Below are 19,307 nucleotides of genomic sequence, written 5' to 3' on the forward strand. Positions count from 1 at the left end.
CCGAAATCGTTTGTAAAATTCGCGGTCGGCGTCGGGCCGTGCGGTAGGGCCAGACCTACCGGGAAGTCATCAAATGAACTTTGTCGGACATTCGGTTTCCGTTTTATAAAATAAACAAGTTTTTGACCGTTTTTCCGCTATCCCGGAATTTCCCACAAGAGGGCATACGGAATCATATGGCAATTTGGCAAAACATCACGAATCACGACGGGGCCTTATCTCGAAAACGGAAAATATTTCGAAGCCTAAACTTGGTGAGCGTAGGTTTGGCATAATGGGCAGTTGGCCCCGAACAAGATGGCGTCTAGGCCTCGACGGTTTTTGAGTTATGGCCGTTTTTCTGGGATTAAAGGTCCTAAATGGAAATAGAGAAATTATTTTTCCACTTCAGGTCAAAGTCAAGGAGCCTCCGGTGTCAATAAAAAAAGAACCAGCCATTTATCTATCGTCATTTAAGAGAAACGGAACAATGACAACTTGGCGATGGTCACAAATAGGCGGGGTTTTTTTTCAACGGTTACAGATCCAGTTGCAGGGTGTTCATACGAATCTTTTTAAAGTGTGCTGCGGAGCTCTGCGAGATTTCTGTGATTTTCTATGATTTTCTGAAATAACACACACATACTAAACCCTCCGTAAATAACTCAGTTGTTAACGTAAAGACTTAAAACTCAGGATTCTGTAACAGCATACCCCAATGAGGATATGTGGTGATTTATAGCTTCCTGTGCCAACCGGAAGTGCCATAATTGGTGTCTCAGGGGCTGTTTCAAAGGGTTAAAAAAGTCTGATCTGTCCAAAACTTCATATATGTGATTAGGCAACCCCCATGAACTGTAAATCAGTCATTTTTCCCCAAAAAATTCAAAGGAAAAAAAAATCACACTAAAACACAACTTGAATGGAGGGACGTATTGGGGTGCGTAGAGACAGACAGTGGCTGCAATAGTTAGCTTTGTTGGAGCTAAAAAAGAACCGTCAGACCTAGAGTTCCGAAACTTTAGAAACCTGTTCTAGACCTCCGGTCGATGGTGCGTGGTGAGTTACGTGGCTCTAGACGGTTCTCGGACCGAGAAACAGCCTCGTACATTTGCAATACCTTCAATTCATTTTGACCATTACGAAAATGACGACGTTTAGAAAAGTCTCAGAGACGCAAGGCTAGGTGCATTGAAACCGGCTCGGCCCATAGAGACAGACCCCAACGTTTCTGTCCGATAGCTCGTTCAAGGACCCCGTAGCAAGGCATGGAAAGAAGTGGATTTTCAGCACCAATTAGGGTTTTTCTCGGACACCAAATGACCTATCGAGCCGAAACTCGGGATTCGGGGTCGCCTCACATAGGACTTCACATAATGTCCGAACTGGACCCGCAGCTAGAACGTAACTATGTGTTTTACCTTTTTATTATGTTTTAAACTAAAGGCGCTGTGAATTATGGGACTGCTCTGACATATGTGATAGTTGGCTTCTAAATGAGTAGTAAAAAGTGGGTTTGGTGTCATAATGACATCTAATTGACTGATGGACACTGACTTGCTAGTTGACTTTTGTGCATTTGCAATATGTTTAAACGGAGAGGGACCATCACCAAAATGGCATTCTGAAATCAACACAAAAAATGGCATCACCATAGTCTCCAGACTGTGCCGAGTTCAAGGAGACGCCCCGCTTGACCGTAGCTCGTTCTGAGTGCAGCAAACTTGAAAAAAAGAAGGCCCAAAATGAAGCCTGCACCACAATGTCATTTGATTTTGGGTGGCAGTGAGAGAACCGTTAGGGTGAGAAGCACAATTCCACCACATGAATGTTCCTAAGGTCCTCCCGATCTGAACAAGCCTAACCTTGACCGTGTGGCATTAACCCTTCACAGTAAAACAGGGTTTTTTGATCTCACAGATTACAGTGACATCTCTCCCCATAGGAATACATAGCCTGCACCACAAAATTCAACCTGAAGCCTATATGGGTTATGAATGCCGTATGAACCTGTCTTCGGTACCAGTCCATCAGGCCACTATGAGATCTACCTGTGTCGAATCTAAGCTTCCTGGAGCAACCGGAAGTGGTTAAAATGCCCCTAAAAGTGTTTACCCATACACTGCCTGCAGTTTGATAGACATAGTGCATTCAACCCTGTGTAGATCAGTCAATTCTTAACGTAAAGACTTAAAACTCGGGATTCTGTAAGTGGCTATGTAAATCAAGACGTGTTTACTTATAGCTTCCTGTGCCAACCGGAAGTGCCTTTAATTGGGTCACACTCTCTGTTTCGAAGGGTTAAAAAAGTCACATCTCTCCAAAACTTCATATGTGTGACTAGGTAACCCTTCTGAACTGTAAATCAGTCATTAATCCCAACAGATGTCAAAGAAAAGCTCCCTCACACACACACAGGAAGGATGGAGTGATAAAGTGCGGTGCTTAAAGACACAGAGAGCAGGAAATGGCATTACCATAATCCCTAGGCCGTACCGAGTTCAGCGAGATATCCCGCTTGACCGTAGCTCGCTCGGTCTAGGCGCAGCGAGCATTAGAATAGTAGGCCCAAAATGAAGCCTGCACCACAATGTCATTTGCTTTTGGGTGACAGTGAGAGAACCGTTAGAGTGAGAAGAAAAATTGCACCACATGAATGTTCCTAAGGTCCTCCCGATCTGAACAAGCCTAACCTTGACCGTGTGGCATTAACCCTTAACAGTAAAACAGTGTTTTTTGATCTCACAGATTACAGTGTCATCTCTCCCCATAGGAATACATTGCCTGCACCCCTAATTTCAACCTGAGGCCTATGTGGGTTATGAATGCCGTATGAACCTGTCTTCGGTACCAGTCCATCAGGCCACTATGAGGTCTACCTGTGTTGATTCTAAGCTTCCTGGACCAACCGGAAGTGGTTAAAATGCCCCTAAAAGTGTTTACCCATACACTGCATGCAGTTTGATAGACATAGTGCATTCAACCCTGTGTAGATCAGTCAATTCTTAACGTAAGGACTTAAAACTCAGGATTCTGTAACAGCATACCCCAATGAGGATATGTGTTGATTTATAACTTCCTGTGCCAACCGGAAGTGCCATAATTGGTGTCTTAGGGGCTGTTTCGAAGGGTTAAAAAAGTCTGATCTTTCCAAAACTTCATATGTGTGATTAGGCAACCCCCATGAACTGTAAATCAGTCATTTTTCCCAAAAAAATTCAAAGGAAAAAAAAATCACACTAAAACACAACTTGAATGGAGGGACGTATTGGGGTGCGTAGAGACAGACAGTGGCTCCAATAGTTAGCTTTGTTGGAGCTAAAAAAGAACCGTCGGACCTAGAGTTCCGAAACTTTAGAAACCTGTTCTAGACCTCCCGTAGATGGTGCGTGGTGAGTTACGTGGCTCTAGAAGGTTCTCGGACCGAGAAACAGCCTCGTACATTTGAAATAACTTCAATTCATTTTTGCATCACGAAAATGACGACATTTAGAAATGTCCCAGAGTCGCAAGACTAGGTGCATTGCAAACGTCTCGGCCCATATAGACAGACCCCAACGTTTCTGTCCAATAGCTCATTCAAGGACCCCGTAGCAAGTCATGGAAAATAGTGGATTTTCAGCACCAATTAGGGTTTTTCTCGGACACCAAATGACCTATCGAGCCGAAACTTGGGATTCGGGGTCGCCTCAGCTAGGCCAACACATAACATAAGAAATGGACCCGCAGCTAGAACGTAACTACGTGTTTTATGGTTTTTTTATGGTTTGAACCGAAGGGGTTGTGAATTTTGGGCCAGCTCTGAAGTATGTAATAGTTGGCTACTAAACGAGTTGGAAAAAGTGGGTTTGGTGTCAGTTTGTATCAGTTTGGTGGTCAGAATGATATCTAATTGACTGATGGACTCTTGTCCACTTGACTCTTGTACATTTGCAATATGATCCTATAGTGAAAAAACATCACCAAAAGCGACATTCTGAAATCAACCCAAACGAGCGATTGAGATGACCCAGAATCACTGCAAAGCCATCCCGAGTTCATCGGGCCAGTCAATTTCACATTCCTGCAAGATTTTTATAGCATGACAAATTCGTGATGGTACCTGCCCTTTAAAACATATTGCAAATGCACAGTGACTTTGAAAAAGTAAGAAACAAAAAAAAATACATCTAAAAAATTTTGAGCATGACAAATTCGTGATGGTACCTGCCCATTGAAACATATTGCAAATGCACAGTGACTTTGAAAAAGTAAGGAAACATAAACAAATTCGTGATGGTACCTGCCCATTAAAACATATTCCAAATGCACAGTGACTTTGAAAAAGTAAGGAAACAAAAAAAAATACATCTAAAAATTTTTGAGCATGACAAATTCGTGATGGTACCTGCCCATTGAAACATATTGCAAATGCACAGTGACTTTGAAAAAGTAAGGAAACATAAACAAAAAAAATCTCAATTTTTTGGGGGGGGATGACCAGTTGCATGTGCATTTGCAATATGATTCTATAGTGAAAAAACATATTGCAAATGCACAGTGACTTTGAAAAAGTAAGGAAACATAAACAAAAAAAATCTAAAAAAATTTTTTGGGGATGACCAGTTGCATGTGCATTTGCAATATGATTCTATAGTGAAAAAACATATTGCAAATGCACAGTGACTTTGAAAAAGTAAGGAAACATAAACAAAAAAAATCTAAAAAATTTTTTGGGGGATGACCAGTTGCATGTGCATTTGCAATATGATTCTATAGTGAAAAAACATATTGCAAATGCACAGTGACTTTGAAAAAGTAAGGAAAAATAAACAAAAAAAATCTAAATTTTTTTGGGGGGGATGACCAGTTGCACGTGCATTTGCAATATGATTCTATAGTGAAAAAACATATTGCAAATGCACAGTGACTTTGAAAAAGTAAGGAAACATAAACAAAAAAAATCCAAAATTTTTTGGGGGGGGTGACCAGTTGTACGTGCATTTGCAATATGATTCTATAGTGAAAAAACATATTGCAAATGCACAGTGACTTTGAAAAAGTAAGGAAACATAAACAAAAAAAATCTAAATTTTTTTGGGGGGATGACCAGTTGCATGTGCATTTGCAATATGATTCTATAGTGAAAAAACATATTGCAAATGCACAGTGACTTTGAAAAAGTAAGGAAAAATAAACAAAAAAAATCTAAAATTTTTTTTTGGGGATGACCAGTTGCACGTGCATTTGCAATATGATTCTATAGTGAAAAAACATATTGCAAATGCACAGTGACTTTGAAAAAGTAAGGAAACATAAACAAAAAAATCTAAAATTTTTTTGGGGGGATGACCAGTTGCATGTGCATTTGCAATATGATTCTATAGTGAAAAAACATATTGCAAATGCACAGTGACTTTGAAAAAGTAAGGAAAAATAAACAAAAAAAATCTATTTTTTTTTTTTGGGTGACCAGTTGCACGTGCATTTGCAATATGATTCTATAGTGAAAAAACATCACCAAAAGCGACATTCTGAAATCAACCCAAACGAGCGATTGAGATGACCCAGAATCACTGCAAAGCCATCCCGAGTTCATCGGGCCAGTCAATTTCACATTCCTGCAGGATTTTTATAGCATGACAAATTCGTGATGGTACCTGCCCATTAAAACATATTGCAAATGCACAGTGACTTTGAAAAAGTAAGGAAACATAGAATCAAATTATTTTTTTTTGGGTTACCAGTTGCACATTTCAGATCACCAGTTGCACATTTCAGATCACCAGTTGCACATTTCAGATCACCAGTTGCACGGAGGAAAATCGTTACTTTTGACTTTGACTTTTGACTTCCTATGACATCATATTGCAAATGGACAAAACATATTCCTTATGCACAAGTAAAAAAAATAAAATTATGATAATAACATTTTACAAAAGTATATTCATACACTTCTTACACATGATTAATTGTCTTAAAATCGAAACAATTTCGAAAAACGGTCCAGAAAGCACTTTTTTAAGGATGTGTGAAGTTTTTTACCAAATTTTGACATTTTTGACTTTTGACTTTTGACTTCCTATGAAATCATATTCCAAATGGAGAAAACATATGCCTTATGCACTAGTAAAAAAAAAAAAAATAATGATAATAAAGTATGACTAAAGTATGTTGATAAAGTTCTTATACATGTGTAATTGACATAAAAATTGAAAGAATTTTGAAAAACGGTCCAGAAAGCACTTTTTTAAGGATGTGTGAAGTTTTTTACCAAATTTTGACATTTTTGACTTTTGACTTTTGACTTCCTATGAAATCATATTGCAAATGGACAAAACATATGCCTTATGCGCATGTAATTAAAAAAAAAAAAAATTTATATCAAAATTGGACAAAAGTATATTCATACAGTTCTTACACATGTGTAATTGACAAAAAAAGCGAAAGAAATTCGAAAAAAGGCCCAGAAAGCACTTTAAGGGGTAAAAAGTTTTTGAAAAAAATATCATTTTTTCAAAATTTTTCTTTTGGATGTTGACTTGGGTTGCATTTCCAATATGAAAAACCCAGGTGGAGCGCACTCACCCCCTGTTGGATTTTTGAGGTGTTACAATTGGCAATTGCCATATGGCATTTGCCATATACTTTGCACGAATCAACGCCGCTTTGGGTGGTATTGGACATCGTGTACATGGTTTGTCCAATGCCAATATCTTGACATTCATTTTTGTACAAATCAGGGGGGTATTCCCTTACAAGAGAGACTGCCCTGCCAAACTGCATCACAGTCCCCCTTTCAGCTAGCACCCAATCACTGTGGACATGCTATCATAACCACTATCCATAGAGCTATCATTACTGTATCCTCAGTACTGGTGTTTTTCTCTGCCAAGAGCACATCGATGTACAGCAGTTTGTAAGATGGTGCAATGATGTGAATGCTATAAAGTAGATACGTATGTGTGCTTTATAATAGGATATATTTTTATACCATGACGATATATAGATTTTATGTAAGCCATCTCAGGTTTATATTCGCTCTGTTGTTAGGACTTAAAAGCAGTTCCACCTCAATGCTTGTTTGCTTGGTAATCTTCTAGCCCCAATAGTGAATCACTTTCTCGCTGTAAGATCATCTCTCTCTCTCTCTTTCTTTATCTCCTCAGGCTCTCCCAGTCAACAAAATATCTGCGAGTCAAAGAGGAGGAGGAAGAGATTGACTTGAATAGCATGATCACAGGTAATGGAAACAGCTGGGGTAGATGGTTCAAAGGTTGTCGTTAATGGTATTATTGACATCCTGGATGCTTTCCCTCGCTCTGCTTGCTCTTTGGATTGTCGTATGGGCTGGAGATACTACATTACCTCCAGTCATTTCCCCCCGTACCTTCTGGCAGCCGGCACCCCAAGTGACTCAAGGCAACGAGAGCATAGACCTATCTATGTTCCTGTGGCACCTTTTTAGTTGTTTTTATATATATATAGAGAGAGAGAGAGATGCCTGGCCACTAAACACTCACTAATGATGACACTGTAATGCCCTTTTATAGTCGAGTCTCCTCACCCAAAGCTATTCAGCTAGTGACAGGTTTTTATTTTTAAATTGTGTAAGTGGCTTGCCGGCTGCTTAGCATCTGACAGGTAGTTACTCTCCACGAAGATGGCTGGTTGTGTGAGCGAGCAATCACTGGAGAGTTGGATACCCAATTTCACCTGAGGTAATTGATGTCAATCACGGTTGCTACTGGGGTGATTTCTCTGTGAAATTGGGCGTTTTCAAGTAGCAAGGAAGTATTAGTCCTAAGTCACTGGATCACCTGGCCTCGCAGTCACTCATTTTGATTTCAGTGAGCACAGGTGTAATGGAGTTTTGAGACTGGTTCAAAACCTAGTGGGGAAAAACACAGATCTTTTAGTTTAGTTTTTCTTTTTACTACATTGGCGAGGCCCAATAACATCTAGATTCCTCTATCTATTTGGATAGCTGCATTGATTGCTATGATTTGGTGGGTGGTTTCCATGGCAACCTGGCCCAGTCAGCAGGAGAGAGGTGGGGGGGCACAGGGAGTGTGTGTGTTTTTTTGTGTGTGCGCGCGTGTGTATTTTTTCCGTTAAGCTGTCAGTTTCTCCCAAGGAAAAAGAGACGACGTAGTCTGGAAGGAGCCCTGTTTCGTATCCTTTCAGGCCGAATGCATTTCACCGGCTGTGTATCGGAGTGAATAACTAATTTTAGGTCCACTACCCGCGACGACAGCTCTTCCAACTCTGTGAGGACGATAAGAGGAGGTGAAAGAGCTCTAGTTGTGACGACAGAACGCATTACTGCTACAGCCGGAGTAGCCAGTCAGGCAGGCCACACACACACACACACACACACACACACCAGATACACATACCCAAACACATACTTGTGCACACAAACCATACCACACTCACCTTACCTCCAGGCCACAAGGACCCAATTGCTTCTGCCATGAGTTTGTTCTTTGCTGCCTCAACGAACTAACCAAACTGATCCGTACTCTACTGTGAAGGATGATTCTGGAACCTGGATTTCATTCAGTACATTCTGTACCGGCAATGTGATAAGATAGTTAGAGAACACCACACAATGAGAAATTAAACTGAAGAACACTCAAAAATCTCATTCTTCTCACTCCATGCAGGAATGTCCATTCTTGTCATTCTTTCCTCCTTTGTTTTGTGGGACTTTTTCGGTAACTGTGGGATGGCAAGTGATCAGAAGAGACTTGTCGGGTCACCCCACCCTTGGACTCCTTTACAGCTGAAATCCCTTCTGAAAGGGACAGATGAGAGAGAGAGATTCACCTCTTTTCTATCCCTTCTCTCCTCCAGCCTGTCCTATTCTCTCTCCTTTTTCCTTACCTCTCTCTTCTTCTTTCCTCTCCTCCATCCTCTCCTCTATCTTCCTGGTACAGGAAGAGACAGTCCACCCATGGCCTTGGCTACAGCATACTTTTCAAACTGGACTTTTTGTAGTTATAACAAATATTGTTGCTAAAGCATATAGTTATTACTCACTATGAGTTTATATGGTAGTTATACTATAGTTAAAGCATTTGTGTAAGTGGTACTGCAATGTTCATTACTGAGCTGTAGTTTACATTTCTTGTCCCACACTAGCAGATAATCATATTCTGGTCTTGATTCATTCATAACTGTCGTAGAGTTGAATACACTTCTGAGAGTCATGACAATCCATCTCTATGAACAATGTTAAATATGTTAATGTACTGAATGATTGTGTTAGTGAGAATGATCTGATTGCAATATCATCCATTGAAGATCTTGACTCATGACTTGCGTTCATATATCTATATCTCACACACACACACACACACACACACACACACACACACACACACACACACACACACACACACACACACACACTGGGACAAAAAAGTATTTAGTCAGCCACCAATTGTGCAAGTTCTCCCACTTAAAAAGATGAGAGAGGCCTGTAATTGTCATCATAGGTACACTTCAACTATGACAGACAAAATGAAGAAAAAAAATCCAGAAAATCACATTGTAGGATTTTTTTTGAATTTATTTGCAAATTATGGTGGATATCGACATAACCTGAAAGGCTGCTCAGCAAGGAAGGGAACCCGATGGTCACTCTGACAGCATTCTAGAGTTCCTCTGTGGAGATGGGATAACCTTCCAGAAGGACAACCATCTCGGCAGTACTCCACCAATCAGCCTTTATGATAGTGGCCAACCGGAAGCCACACCTCAGGAAAAGGCACATGACAGCCCGCTTGGAGTTTGCCTAAAGACTCTCAGACCATGAGAAACAAGATTATCTGGCCTGATGAAACCAAGGTTGAACTCTTAGTCTGGATCGAGGGAAAGATGAACAGAGAGAAGTACAGAGACATCCTTGATGTGAAAGCCTGCTCCAGAACCTCAGACTAGGGTGAAGGTTCACCTTCCAACAGGACAACAACCCTAAGCACACAGCCAAGACAATGCAGGAGTGGCTTCAGGACAAGTCTCTGAATGTCCTTGAGTGGCCCAGCCAGAGCCCATACTTGAACCCGATCGAACATCTCTGGAGAGACCTGAAAATAGCTGTGCAGCGATGCTCCCCATCCAACCTGACAGAGCTTGAGAGGATATGCAGAGAAGAATGGGAGAAACTCCCCAAATACAAGTGTGCCAAGCTTTTAGCGTCATACCCAAGAAGAGTCCATATTTATATATTTTTTTTTTATTTAACTAGGCAAGTCAGTTGAGAACAAATTCTTATTTACAATGACGGCCTCGGAACATTGAGTTAACTGCCTTGTTCAGGGGCAGAACGACAGATTTTTACCTCAGGGATTCGGTCTAGCAACAAACACTCTAACCACTAGGCTACCTGCCGCCCAGAGTCGAGGCTGTAATCACTGCCAAAGGTGCTTCAACAATGTGCTGAGTAAAGGGTCTGAATACTTATGTAAATGTGATATTTCAGTTTTTTATTTTGTATACATTTGCAAACATTTTTAAAATCCAGGTTTTGCTTTGTCATTTTGCGGTATTATGTATAGATTGATGAGAAGGAAAAAAATGTTTTAATCCATTTCAGAATAAGGCTGTAACGTAACAAAATGTGGAAAAAGTCAAGGGGTCTGAATACTTTCTGAATGCACTGTATATACAAATCTTTTAAAAATATGTATTCCTTTATTATTTTTCACTAACCCTCCCCTAATTGGAGTAAACTAATGAACATGAACGCTTCTACTTACAGCTCAAACATACTATATCAATTTTACAGACACAATCTATTTTACATTGGTTAACTTTTGTTTGTTTTTAGTTCTATCCTTCCTTTACCCTCAACTCCTCCCATCTATTTCTGAAGACCATCCAGTTTGATTTCTATTTGCCATATATTTTTACCAGTGCTGTTTCACAAAAGTTCAGAACATATTAAAAAAAGTGTGTCTTTCATGTGTCTGATTGGGCCTTCCACGCATGCAGAATGACACTGCGCTCTATCACGCGCACTACTCTACACCATTTTGAAGATTCACTAAGTAATGTGCTGCTCTCTTCTTTCTTTCTTCCTTTCTTTCTTTCTTTCTTTCACTCTTTCTTTCTCTCTTTCTCTTTCCCTCACTCTCTATTTCTCTTTCTCCACCCAATCGTGAAGAGCAAGTGGTCTCGCAGTCTCATAACTGTGCAGGGAAACAGATGGTCCCTATCTGACACTCGCTGGGGAGAGAGCCACCCCATACACAGTCATTTTCTAGTGCGCCAGTGGCCCCCACCTACTGTGGCCTGCTCACATTTCCCTGCTGCTGTTCAATATGGGCTAATGCTGCTGGGATCCTCAATGTCTAGTCTCACATGAAAAGTATCTGGGACTCTTTGTTTACATACCAAGCTGATTTGGAACAGTGGAGGCCTTTGCTATTGTTGAGCTTCTGAGGGAGTTGGAATTTCAGGGTTGAGGTGAAATCCATGTCTGAAGGGATGTTTTGGTTGGCATAGTGCTAGTTAGGACTGTCCCCGACAAAAAAAAACAAAAATGGTGGTCGACCAAGATTTGTCCTGTTCAATCGATTGGTCGAAATGTTTAAACATATTTTTCCATATATAGACAGACACACTCTGTTTGAATAAAATAAACTACATATGCACTGAGCTTGTCTGATGCTTTAAGCACACTGTTTGATTAAATAATTAAGACACACAAATAACTCAAGAGCCCGATGGTCACACTGTGTTGAAAAGAATGACAGTGAGTACCTGTGTAACTGGCGCACGTTGTCTCGCTGTCCTCCCTACTGCAGCGAAAATGCACCACAGCACAGCAAGTGTTTATTGTGCTGTCCGTGCTGAAGCTGGAAAATCATTTCAGCCATTTGGTTTCTTACTGTCTTTTCTGTCTGTTTGGAACAGTGTAAACAACACTAAATCAATTATACGTAATACCAGTCTGTTCTAACCCCAAAAAATGTAAAGCTTTTATTACAGCATAGCAAAGATTAAGAACAGACAAATCTGTGAAATTGCTTTATCCAACATTTTGCTGTTGCATGAGGCTTGGTGCTCACGGAATCAGTAGACTAAACACTCAAACAAGCAACAGAAGCAAGATCTGTCTTATTTTTGTTGATATATATATATATATATATATATATATATATATATATAGATATAGATATAGATATAGATATATAGATATAGATATATAGATATAGATATAGATATATATATATAGATATATAGATATATAGATATATATATATATAGAGATATATATATATATAGAGATAGATATAGATATATAGATATAGATATATATAATAGATATAGATATATATAGATATATATATTAGATATAGATATATATATTAGATATAGATATATATATAGATATATATAGATATATATATATATATATATAGATAGATATATATATATATAGATATATATATAGAGATATATATATAGAGATATATATAGAGATATATATAGAGATATATATAGAGATATATATATATATAGAGATATATAGAGATATATATATATATATATATATATGAGATATATATATATATATATATGAGATATATATATATATATATATAGATATATATAGATATAGATATATATATGGATGATTTATAAAGCCAGGCACATCTTAACAGTTAGGCTATTGATTATAGACCTAATTAAGTTGGGGGTTTCCTCTCTCCTCAATATTCTTAGACAATAAGGCTAACATGCTGACCACACTGGTCGCGCACGTGCGTCCGCCCGCCATTGCGCACGTGTTGATTTTGTCCACCCACACCAGACGTGATCAGGACATGCAGGTTGAAATATCAAAACAACCTATTAATTTGGGGACAGGTTGAAAAGCATTAAAAATTATGGCAATTTATCCAGCTAGCTTGCTGTTGCTAGCTAATTTGTCCTGTGATATAAACATTGGGTTGTTATTTTACCTGAAATACACGAGGTCATCTACTCCGACAATGAATCCACAGATAAATGGGTAAACCGAGTTTGTTTCTAGTAATCTCTCCTCCTTCAGGCTTCTTCTTTGCAACTTTAAGGTGCATTACCAATACCAACTGGAATGGAGTTAATCTTTCAATCACCTAATGCTCCTAAAAAACAATGAGGAGATGGCACGTGCGTATATGCTCCTAAAAACCAATGAGGAGATGGGAGAGGCAGGACTTGCAGCGTGTCATGGGTCACAAATAGAACCAAGTTCTATTTTAGCGCCTGGCTACGTCGACGCTTGTTGGCGCAAGCAATGATTGAATAACATGTATGTGTACATTTATTTTGCATCGCACGTGATGCGAGCGGTGTGGTCAGCATGTAAGGCAAGGACTGTTTCCTTGTCTGCTGCTGCTGCCTCCGCCAGATTCGTCTCATTCCCAATATGTTGGTTAACTTTGCTATTAAGCACACATCAACATAGGAAAATGCGGCAATTCTACGGCGCACTGAAGATTGTTTCCGAACCGCAGACAGCGACTGTATCCAATGCGGAAAGAAGTGCATTTGTTAGAATATTAGATATATTATTTTTACATAATATAACCATATACAATGTCAGTATCACATGTCTTGCAGTGATGGACTGTGCCATTCCCGTGACCTCCGCAATGGATTAGTCCACAGAGATAGGGGCAAATCAGACAGGTGTCTTGTATACCATGAAACATTTTTTTTATATTTGACTGCTCGACTAAATAAATCTTGGTCAACCAACAGCCTATCGACCAAACAATCGACCAGTCGGCTAAATGGGGTCAGCCCTAGTGCTATGCCATTTACGAAAATCCTAGTTTTGATACCAAGTTGGTATAGACAGCATTGCCAGTCACTGTTGTGAGGACAGGGGGATAAGCAATGCCATTTTTAATTACCATTATTTTGGCTTTAGGTGGCTGTAGGCAGCCCTAGCGGTGTGTAATCTGTCTGTTACTATAGCAGCAGAGGGGGAATTGTATGGCCAACTCGACCAATAACTAGGGCGAGACCACCGCCACCCAGTCACCACCTAAACAGGGTCTGCATGTCTTACCAGCTGCTACTTTCGGGTTGAGGAGGAGGGAGGCGGTCATGAACTGGTTATGCTTAGTAATGACTAGTCTCTTTGCTGAGCTGTCTGTGTCAATGCAGTAGTGCTGCGGGTGTGTGCCTGCGTGCCATGCATTAATTCAGAACAGTTCAGAACAGTTGTTTATTTTGACTTAGTGAATTAAAAAAGCTGTAATTGCAATGCAGTTTGTAGACTCTGCCTGTCACGGATTCCCCTGGTACTGCTGCTCTTTCCGTGCACCAGTTCCAGAGGTCTACATCACCGGCCTCTAGGCTTCACTGAAGTTTCTAATTACGCACTTGATGGTTCCCATATCCCCTGATTAGTAATTGTATATATGTGCCCTCTGTTCCCCATTGTCTTGTCGGTTATTGTTCCCATGTCCGTTGGTCTTGTGAGTACCTGTGCTTTGTTGTTTCAGCTTTCGTGCTGCGTGTATTGTGTTCTCGTTATTATATGTCTCGTCCCGTGTATTGTTGTGTACTTGTTATTACGGGTCTCGTCCCGTGTATTTGTTAGGGGTTTAACCTCACTCTTTTGTTTGGGTTACATTCCTGTGTTTTTCTATACGTGTTTGTTTTGGGCTTCATCCCCGTGCCTTTTCATGACTGGTTGTATTTTGGGGTTGAGTATTAAAACTCCCCATTACGTATTCCTGCACCTGTCTCCAATCATTTATACAACATGACACTGCCGACTTGATTTGAGTGCTTTATATGTGTGTAGCTAGTCTTATGTACCCAGTAGCCTTTGTCATAATATCTTGAGTCTGGTAGAGGGTATACTGTGGTTGTTGTTATGGTACACATATGGTACCACATATGGTACCAATTCTTGACATCATTGTTTTATGCTAAACCAATTTCAAAAACTCCTTAACCTCATTGAGACGCACCTACCCTGGCGGGCCAATAACCGAAAGATAGCAGGATCAAATCCCCGAGCTGACAAGATAAAAAATCTGGCATTCTGCTCCTGAAAGACAGTTAACCCGGTGCTGATGACGTGGATGTGGATTAAGGCAGCCCCCCACACCTCTTTGATTCAGAGGTTAGGTTGGGTTAAATGCGGAAGTTGTACAACTGACTAGGTATCCCCTTTTCCCATTCCCTATCTCACCATCTCGCCCAGTGCCATCTCTGAAGGAACATGTTCATCATTTATTTTATTGATTTTACCCCCCTTTCTCACACAGCAGAGGGTGAGAGGGCTGTTGTAAACCAATCAGATTAGCTCCCGTCTCGTTTGTAGTGGCGCGCTAGAGGTGATTGGATGATTGTCCATGGGCCTCTGGTGGAGCAGAGGGCCACTATCAGGGGTCCGCTATCTGACTTCTGTCTGACATGACTGATGGCTCTTATAAAGAGTGTCTGAGGAGAGGTTTCACTTGATTAACAACCAGTAGTGGTGTGTGGGTAAAATCATTGAGGAAGCCAAGCCAGTAAAACAGCCATATTACAACCTGTTGTGATGATAGTGTTGTTTGCTCTATAACCCATTTGTTCATACGCCACCATGATATACAATAAGGCAGTGACAACAAAAAGACAACAGTCACACAGTGGCGGAATAAATTCAACTACACGTACGTTTGTTTCATCACAAAACCGAAGAGCAACATCTGTTCAGTGACGTCCACAAAGCAAATATTGCATATAAAAGTTATATAAAAAAAAATATTTCACCTTTTATTTAACCAGGTAGGCCAGTTGAGAACAAGTTCTCATTTACAACGGTGACCTGGCCAAGATAAAGCAACGCAGTGCAACACAAACAACAGAGTTACACATAGACGTACAGTCAATAACACAAAAGAAAAATAAAAAAATTTATGTACAGTGTGTGCAAATGTAGGAGAGTAGGGAGGTAGGCAATAAATAGGCCCTAGAGGCAAAAAATAATTACAATTTAGCATTAACACTGGAGTGACACGTGTAGATGATGTGCAAGTAGAGATACTGGGGTGCAAAAGAGCAAGAGGGTAAGTAATAATATGGGGATGAGGTAGTCGGGTGTGCTAATTACAGATTGGCTGTGTACAGGTACAGTGATCGGTAGGCTGCTCTGATAGCTGATGCTTAAAGTTAGAGAGGGAGATATAAGACTCAAGCTTCAGAGATTTTTGCAATTCATTCCAGTCATTGGCAGCAGAGAACTGGAAGGAAAGGCGGCCAAAGGAAGTGTTGGCTTTTGGGATGACCAGTGCAATATACCTGCTAGAGCGTGTGCTACGGGTGGGTGTTGCTATGGTGACCAGTGAGCTGAGATAAGGCGGAGCTTTACCTAGCAAAGACTTATAGATGACCTGGAGCCAGTGGGTTTGGTGACAAATATGAAGCGCAGGTCGCAGTGGTGGGTAGTATATGGGGCTTTGGTGATAAAACGGATGGCACTGTGATAGACTACATCCAATTTGATGAGTAGATTGTTGGGGGGTTATTTTGTAAATGACATCGCCGAAGTCAAGGATCGGTAGGATAGTCAGTTTTACGAGGGTATGTTTGGCGTCATGAGTGAAGGAGGCTTTGTTGCGAAATAGGATGCCGATTCTAGATTTACTTTTGGATTGGAGATGCTTAATGTGAGTCTGGAAGGAGAGTTTACAGTCTAACCAGACACCTAGGTATTTGTAGTTGTCCACATATTCTAAGTCAGAACCGTCCAGGGTAGTGATGCTAGTCGGGCGTGAGGGTGCAGGCAGCAATTGGTTGAAGGTCATGCACTTAGTTTTACTAGCATTTAAAAGCAGTTGGAGGCCGAGTGAAGCTCATTTGGAGGTTTGTTAGCACAGTTTCCAAAGAAGGGCCGGTTGTATACAGAATGGTGTTGTCTGCGTAGAGGTCGATCAGAGAATCACCAGCAGCAAGAGCAACATCATTGATATATACAGAGAAAAGAGTCGGCCTGAGAATTGAACCCTGTGGTACCCCCATAGAGACTGCCAGAGGTCCGGACAACAGGCCCTCCGATTTGACACACTGAACTCTATCTGAGAATTAGTTGGTGAACCATGCGAGGCAGTCATTTGAGAAGCCAAGGCTGTTGAGTCTGCCGATAAGAATGGAGTGATTGACAGTCGAAAGCCTTGGCCAGGTCGATGATGGTTATGATATCGTTTAGGACCTTGAGTGTGACTGAGGTGCACCCATGACCAGCTCGGAAACCTGATTGCATAGTGGAGAAGGTACCGTGGGAATCGAAATAGTCGGTGATCTGTTGGTTCACTTGGCTTTCAAAGATTTTAGGAAGGCAAGACAGGATGGATGTAGGTCTGTAACAGTTTGGGTCTAGAGTGTCTCCTCCTTTGAAGAGGGGGATGACCGTGGCAGCTTTCCAATCTTTGGGCATCTCAGACGGTATGAAAGAGAGGTCGAATAGGCTAGTAATAGGGGGATGCAACAATTTCTGCAGATAATTTTAGAAAGGGAGGGTCCAGATTGTCTAGCCCAGCTGATTTGTAGGGATCCAGATTTTGCAGTTCTTTCAGAACATCAGCTGTCTTGATTTGGGTGAAGGAGAAGTGGGTGAGTGGGATGGGGCGCAAGTGTCTGCAAGGGGTGCTGAGCTGTTGGCCGGGTTAGGGGTAGCCAGGTGGAACGCATGGCCAGCCGTGGAAAAATGCTTATTGAATTTAGCGATTATCGTAGATTTATCGGTGTTGACAGTGTTTCCTAGCCTTAGTGCAGTGGGCAGCTAGGAGGAGGTGCTCTTATTCTCCATGGACTTTAGTGTCCCAAAACCTTTTGGAATTAGAGCTACAGGATGCACATTTCTGTTTGAATAAGCTAGCCTTAGCTTTCCTAACTGACTAGGTATATTGATTCCTGACTTCCCTGAAAAGTTGCATATCGTGGGGGCTATTCGATGCTAATGCAGAACACCACAGGATGTTTTTTTGCTGGTCAAGGGCAGTCAAGTCTGGAGTGAACCAAGGGCTATATCTGTTCTTAGTTGAAGAGCAACCAGGCATCCTCTACTGACGGGATGAGGTCAATATCCTTTCAGTATATAAAGTGTTTTAGGGAGAGTTTGACCAGTGATGGGGGACAGTTTGACCTCGGACCCATTACGCACGCAGGCAATGGGTCAGTGATCGCTGAGATCCTGGTTGAAGACAGCAGATGTGTATTTAGAGGGCTAGTTGGTCAGGATGATATCTAAGAGGGTGCCCATAGTTACGGATTTAGGGTTGTACCTGGTAGGTTCCTTGATAATTTGTGTGAGATTGAGGGCATCTAGCTTAGCTTGTAGGACGGCCAGGGTGTTAAGCATGTCCCAGTTTAGGTCACCTAACAGTACGAACTCTGAAGATAGATGGTGGACGATCAATTCACATTTGGTGTCCAGGGCACAGCTGGGTGCTGACGGGGGTCTATAACAAGCAGCAACGGTGAGAGACTTGTTTCTGGAAAGGTGGATTTTTAAAAGTAGAAGCTCAAATTGTTTGGCACAGACCTGGATAGTATGACAGAACTCTGCAGGCTATCTCTATAGTAGATTACAAAATGTTATAGTTAGGGATGTGTGTTGCTTCCTAAGCCAGAATTCAGACACGACTACGACATCCGGGTTGGCGGAGTGTGCTAAAGCAGTGAATTAAACAAATTTAGGGAGAAGGCTTCTAATGTTAACATGCATGAAACCAATGCTTTTATGGTTCCAGAAGTCAACAAATGAGAGTGCCTGGGGAATGGGAGTGATGCTTGGGGCTGCAGGGCCTGGGTTAACCTCTACATCATCAATCAATCGAGTGATACTCTTTTGGTCCAGACAGCATCAGATACATGGGCTACACATACTGAGACAGAGCTGTTTCCCTTGCTCAAATTATTTCTCCCGTGCGAATTGACTGAAAATGATGAAAACACGGAGAGAGAGACGAAAGATAAATTATTTTATCATTTGTATTTTTGTACAATTCAAGTTAAACTTTGTGGGTAGCACTTAGTTTATCAAGTACTGTTTCCACTGGTATTTCCCTGGTTTTTCCTTGGTATTGACTAGGAAATTGTGGTAATAATGGCTACTTTTTGTTTTTTACATAATTGTCCTCTGTTTTCTCTGTGCGAAAGGCTGTCAGTTGGAGAGAATATTTGACAATTATTAAATGGATGTAGTCTTTGTTTGTATTAGGATAGTTTCTTAGGGGGTGAGAAAATATTTCAAACTTCTCCAAAGTTGCTATTTGTTTTCAAGTGGCAAAAAGTAGACTGGGCATATTTTGTTGGCACAAGCAGAAATGTACGGTCTTCTTTGT

General features: G+C 40.9%; 1 protein-coding gene across 6 annotated transcripts in view; it reads left to right on the forward strand.

Moving 5' to 3' along the window:
• LOC139367031 (lethal(3)malignant brain tumor-like protein 4) overlaps nt 1-19,307 on the forward strand; it is a 147,433-nt gene that overhangs the window by 83,573 nt on the left and 44,553 nt on the right. For all 6 annotated transcript variants that reach the window (XR_011626832.1, XR_011626833.1, XM_071104935.1 and 3 more), the window contains one exon: nt 7,128-7,201. Coding sequence is in view for 4 of the 6 variants with exons in the window: in XM_071104935.1 (XP_070961036.1) it covers nt 7,128-7,201 (74 nt within the window). In the remaining 2 variants the exon portion in view is untranslated. The remainder of the gene's footprint in view (nt 1-7,127; nt 7,202-19,307) is intronic.

Source organism: Oncorhynchus clarkii, chromosome 15 (genome assembly GCF_045791955.1).
Source record: "Oncorhynchus clarkii lewisi isolate Uvic-CL-2024 chromosome 15, UVic_Ocla_1.0, whole genome shotgun sequence".
NCBI classification, from domain to species: domain Eukaryota; kingdom Metazoa; phylum Chordata; class Actinopteri; order Salmoniformes; family Salmonidae; genus Oncorhynchus; species Oncorhynchus clarkii.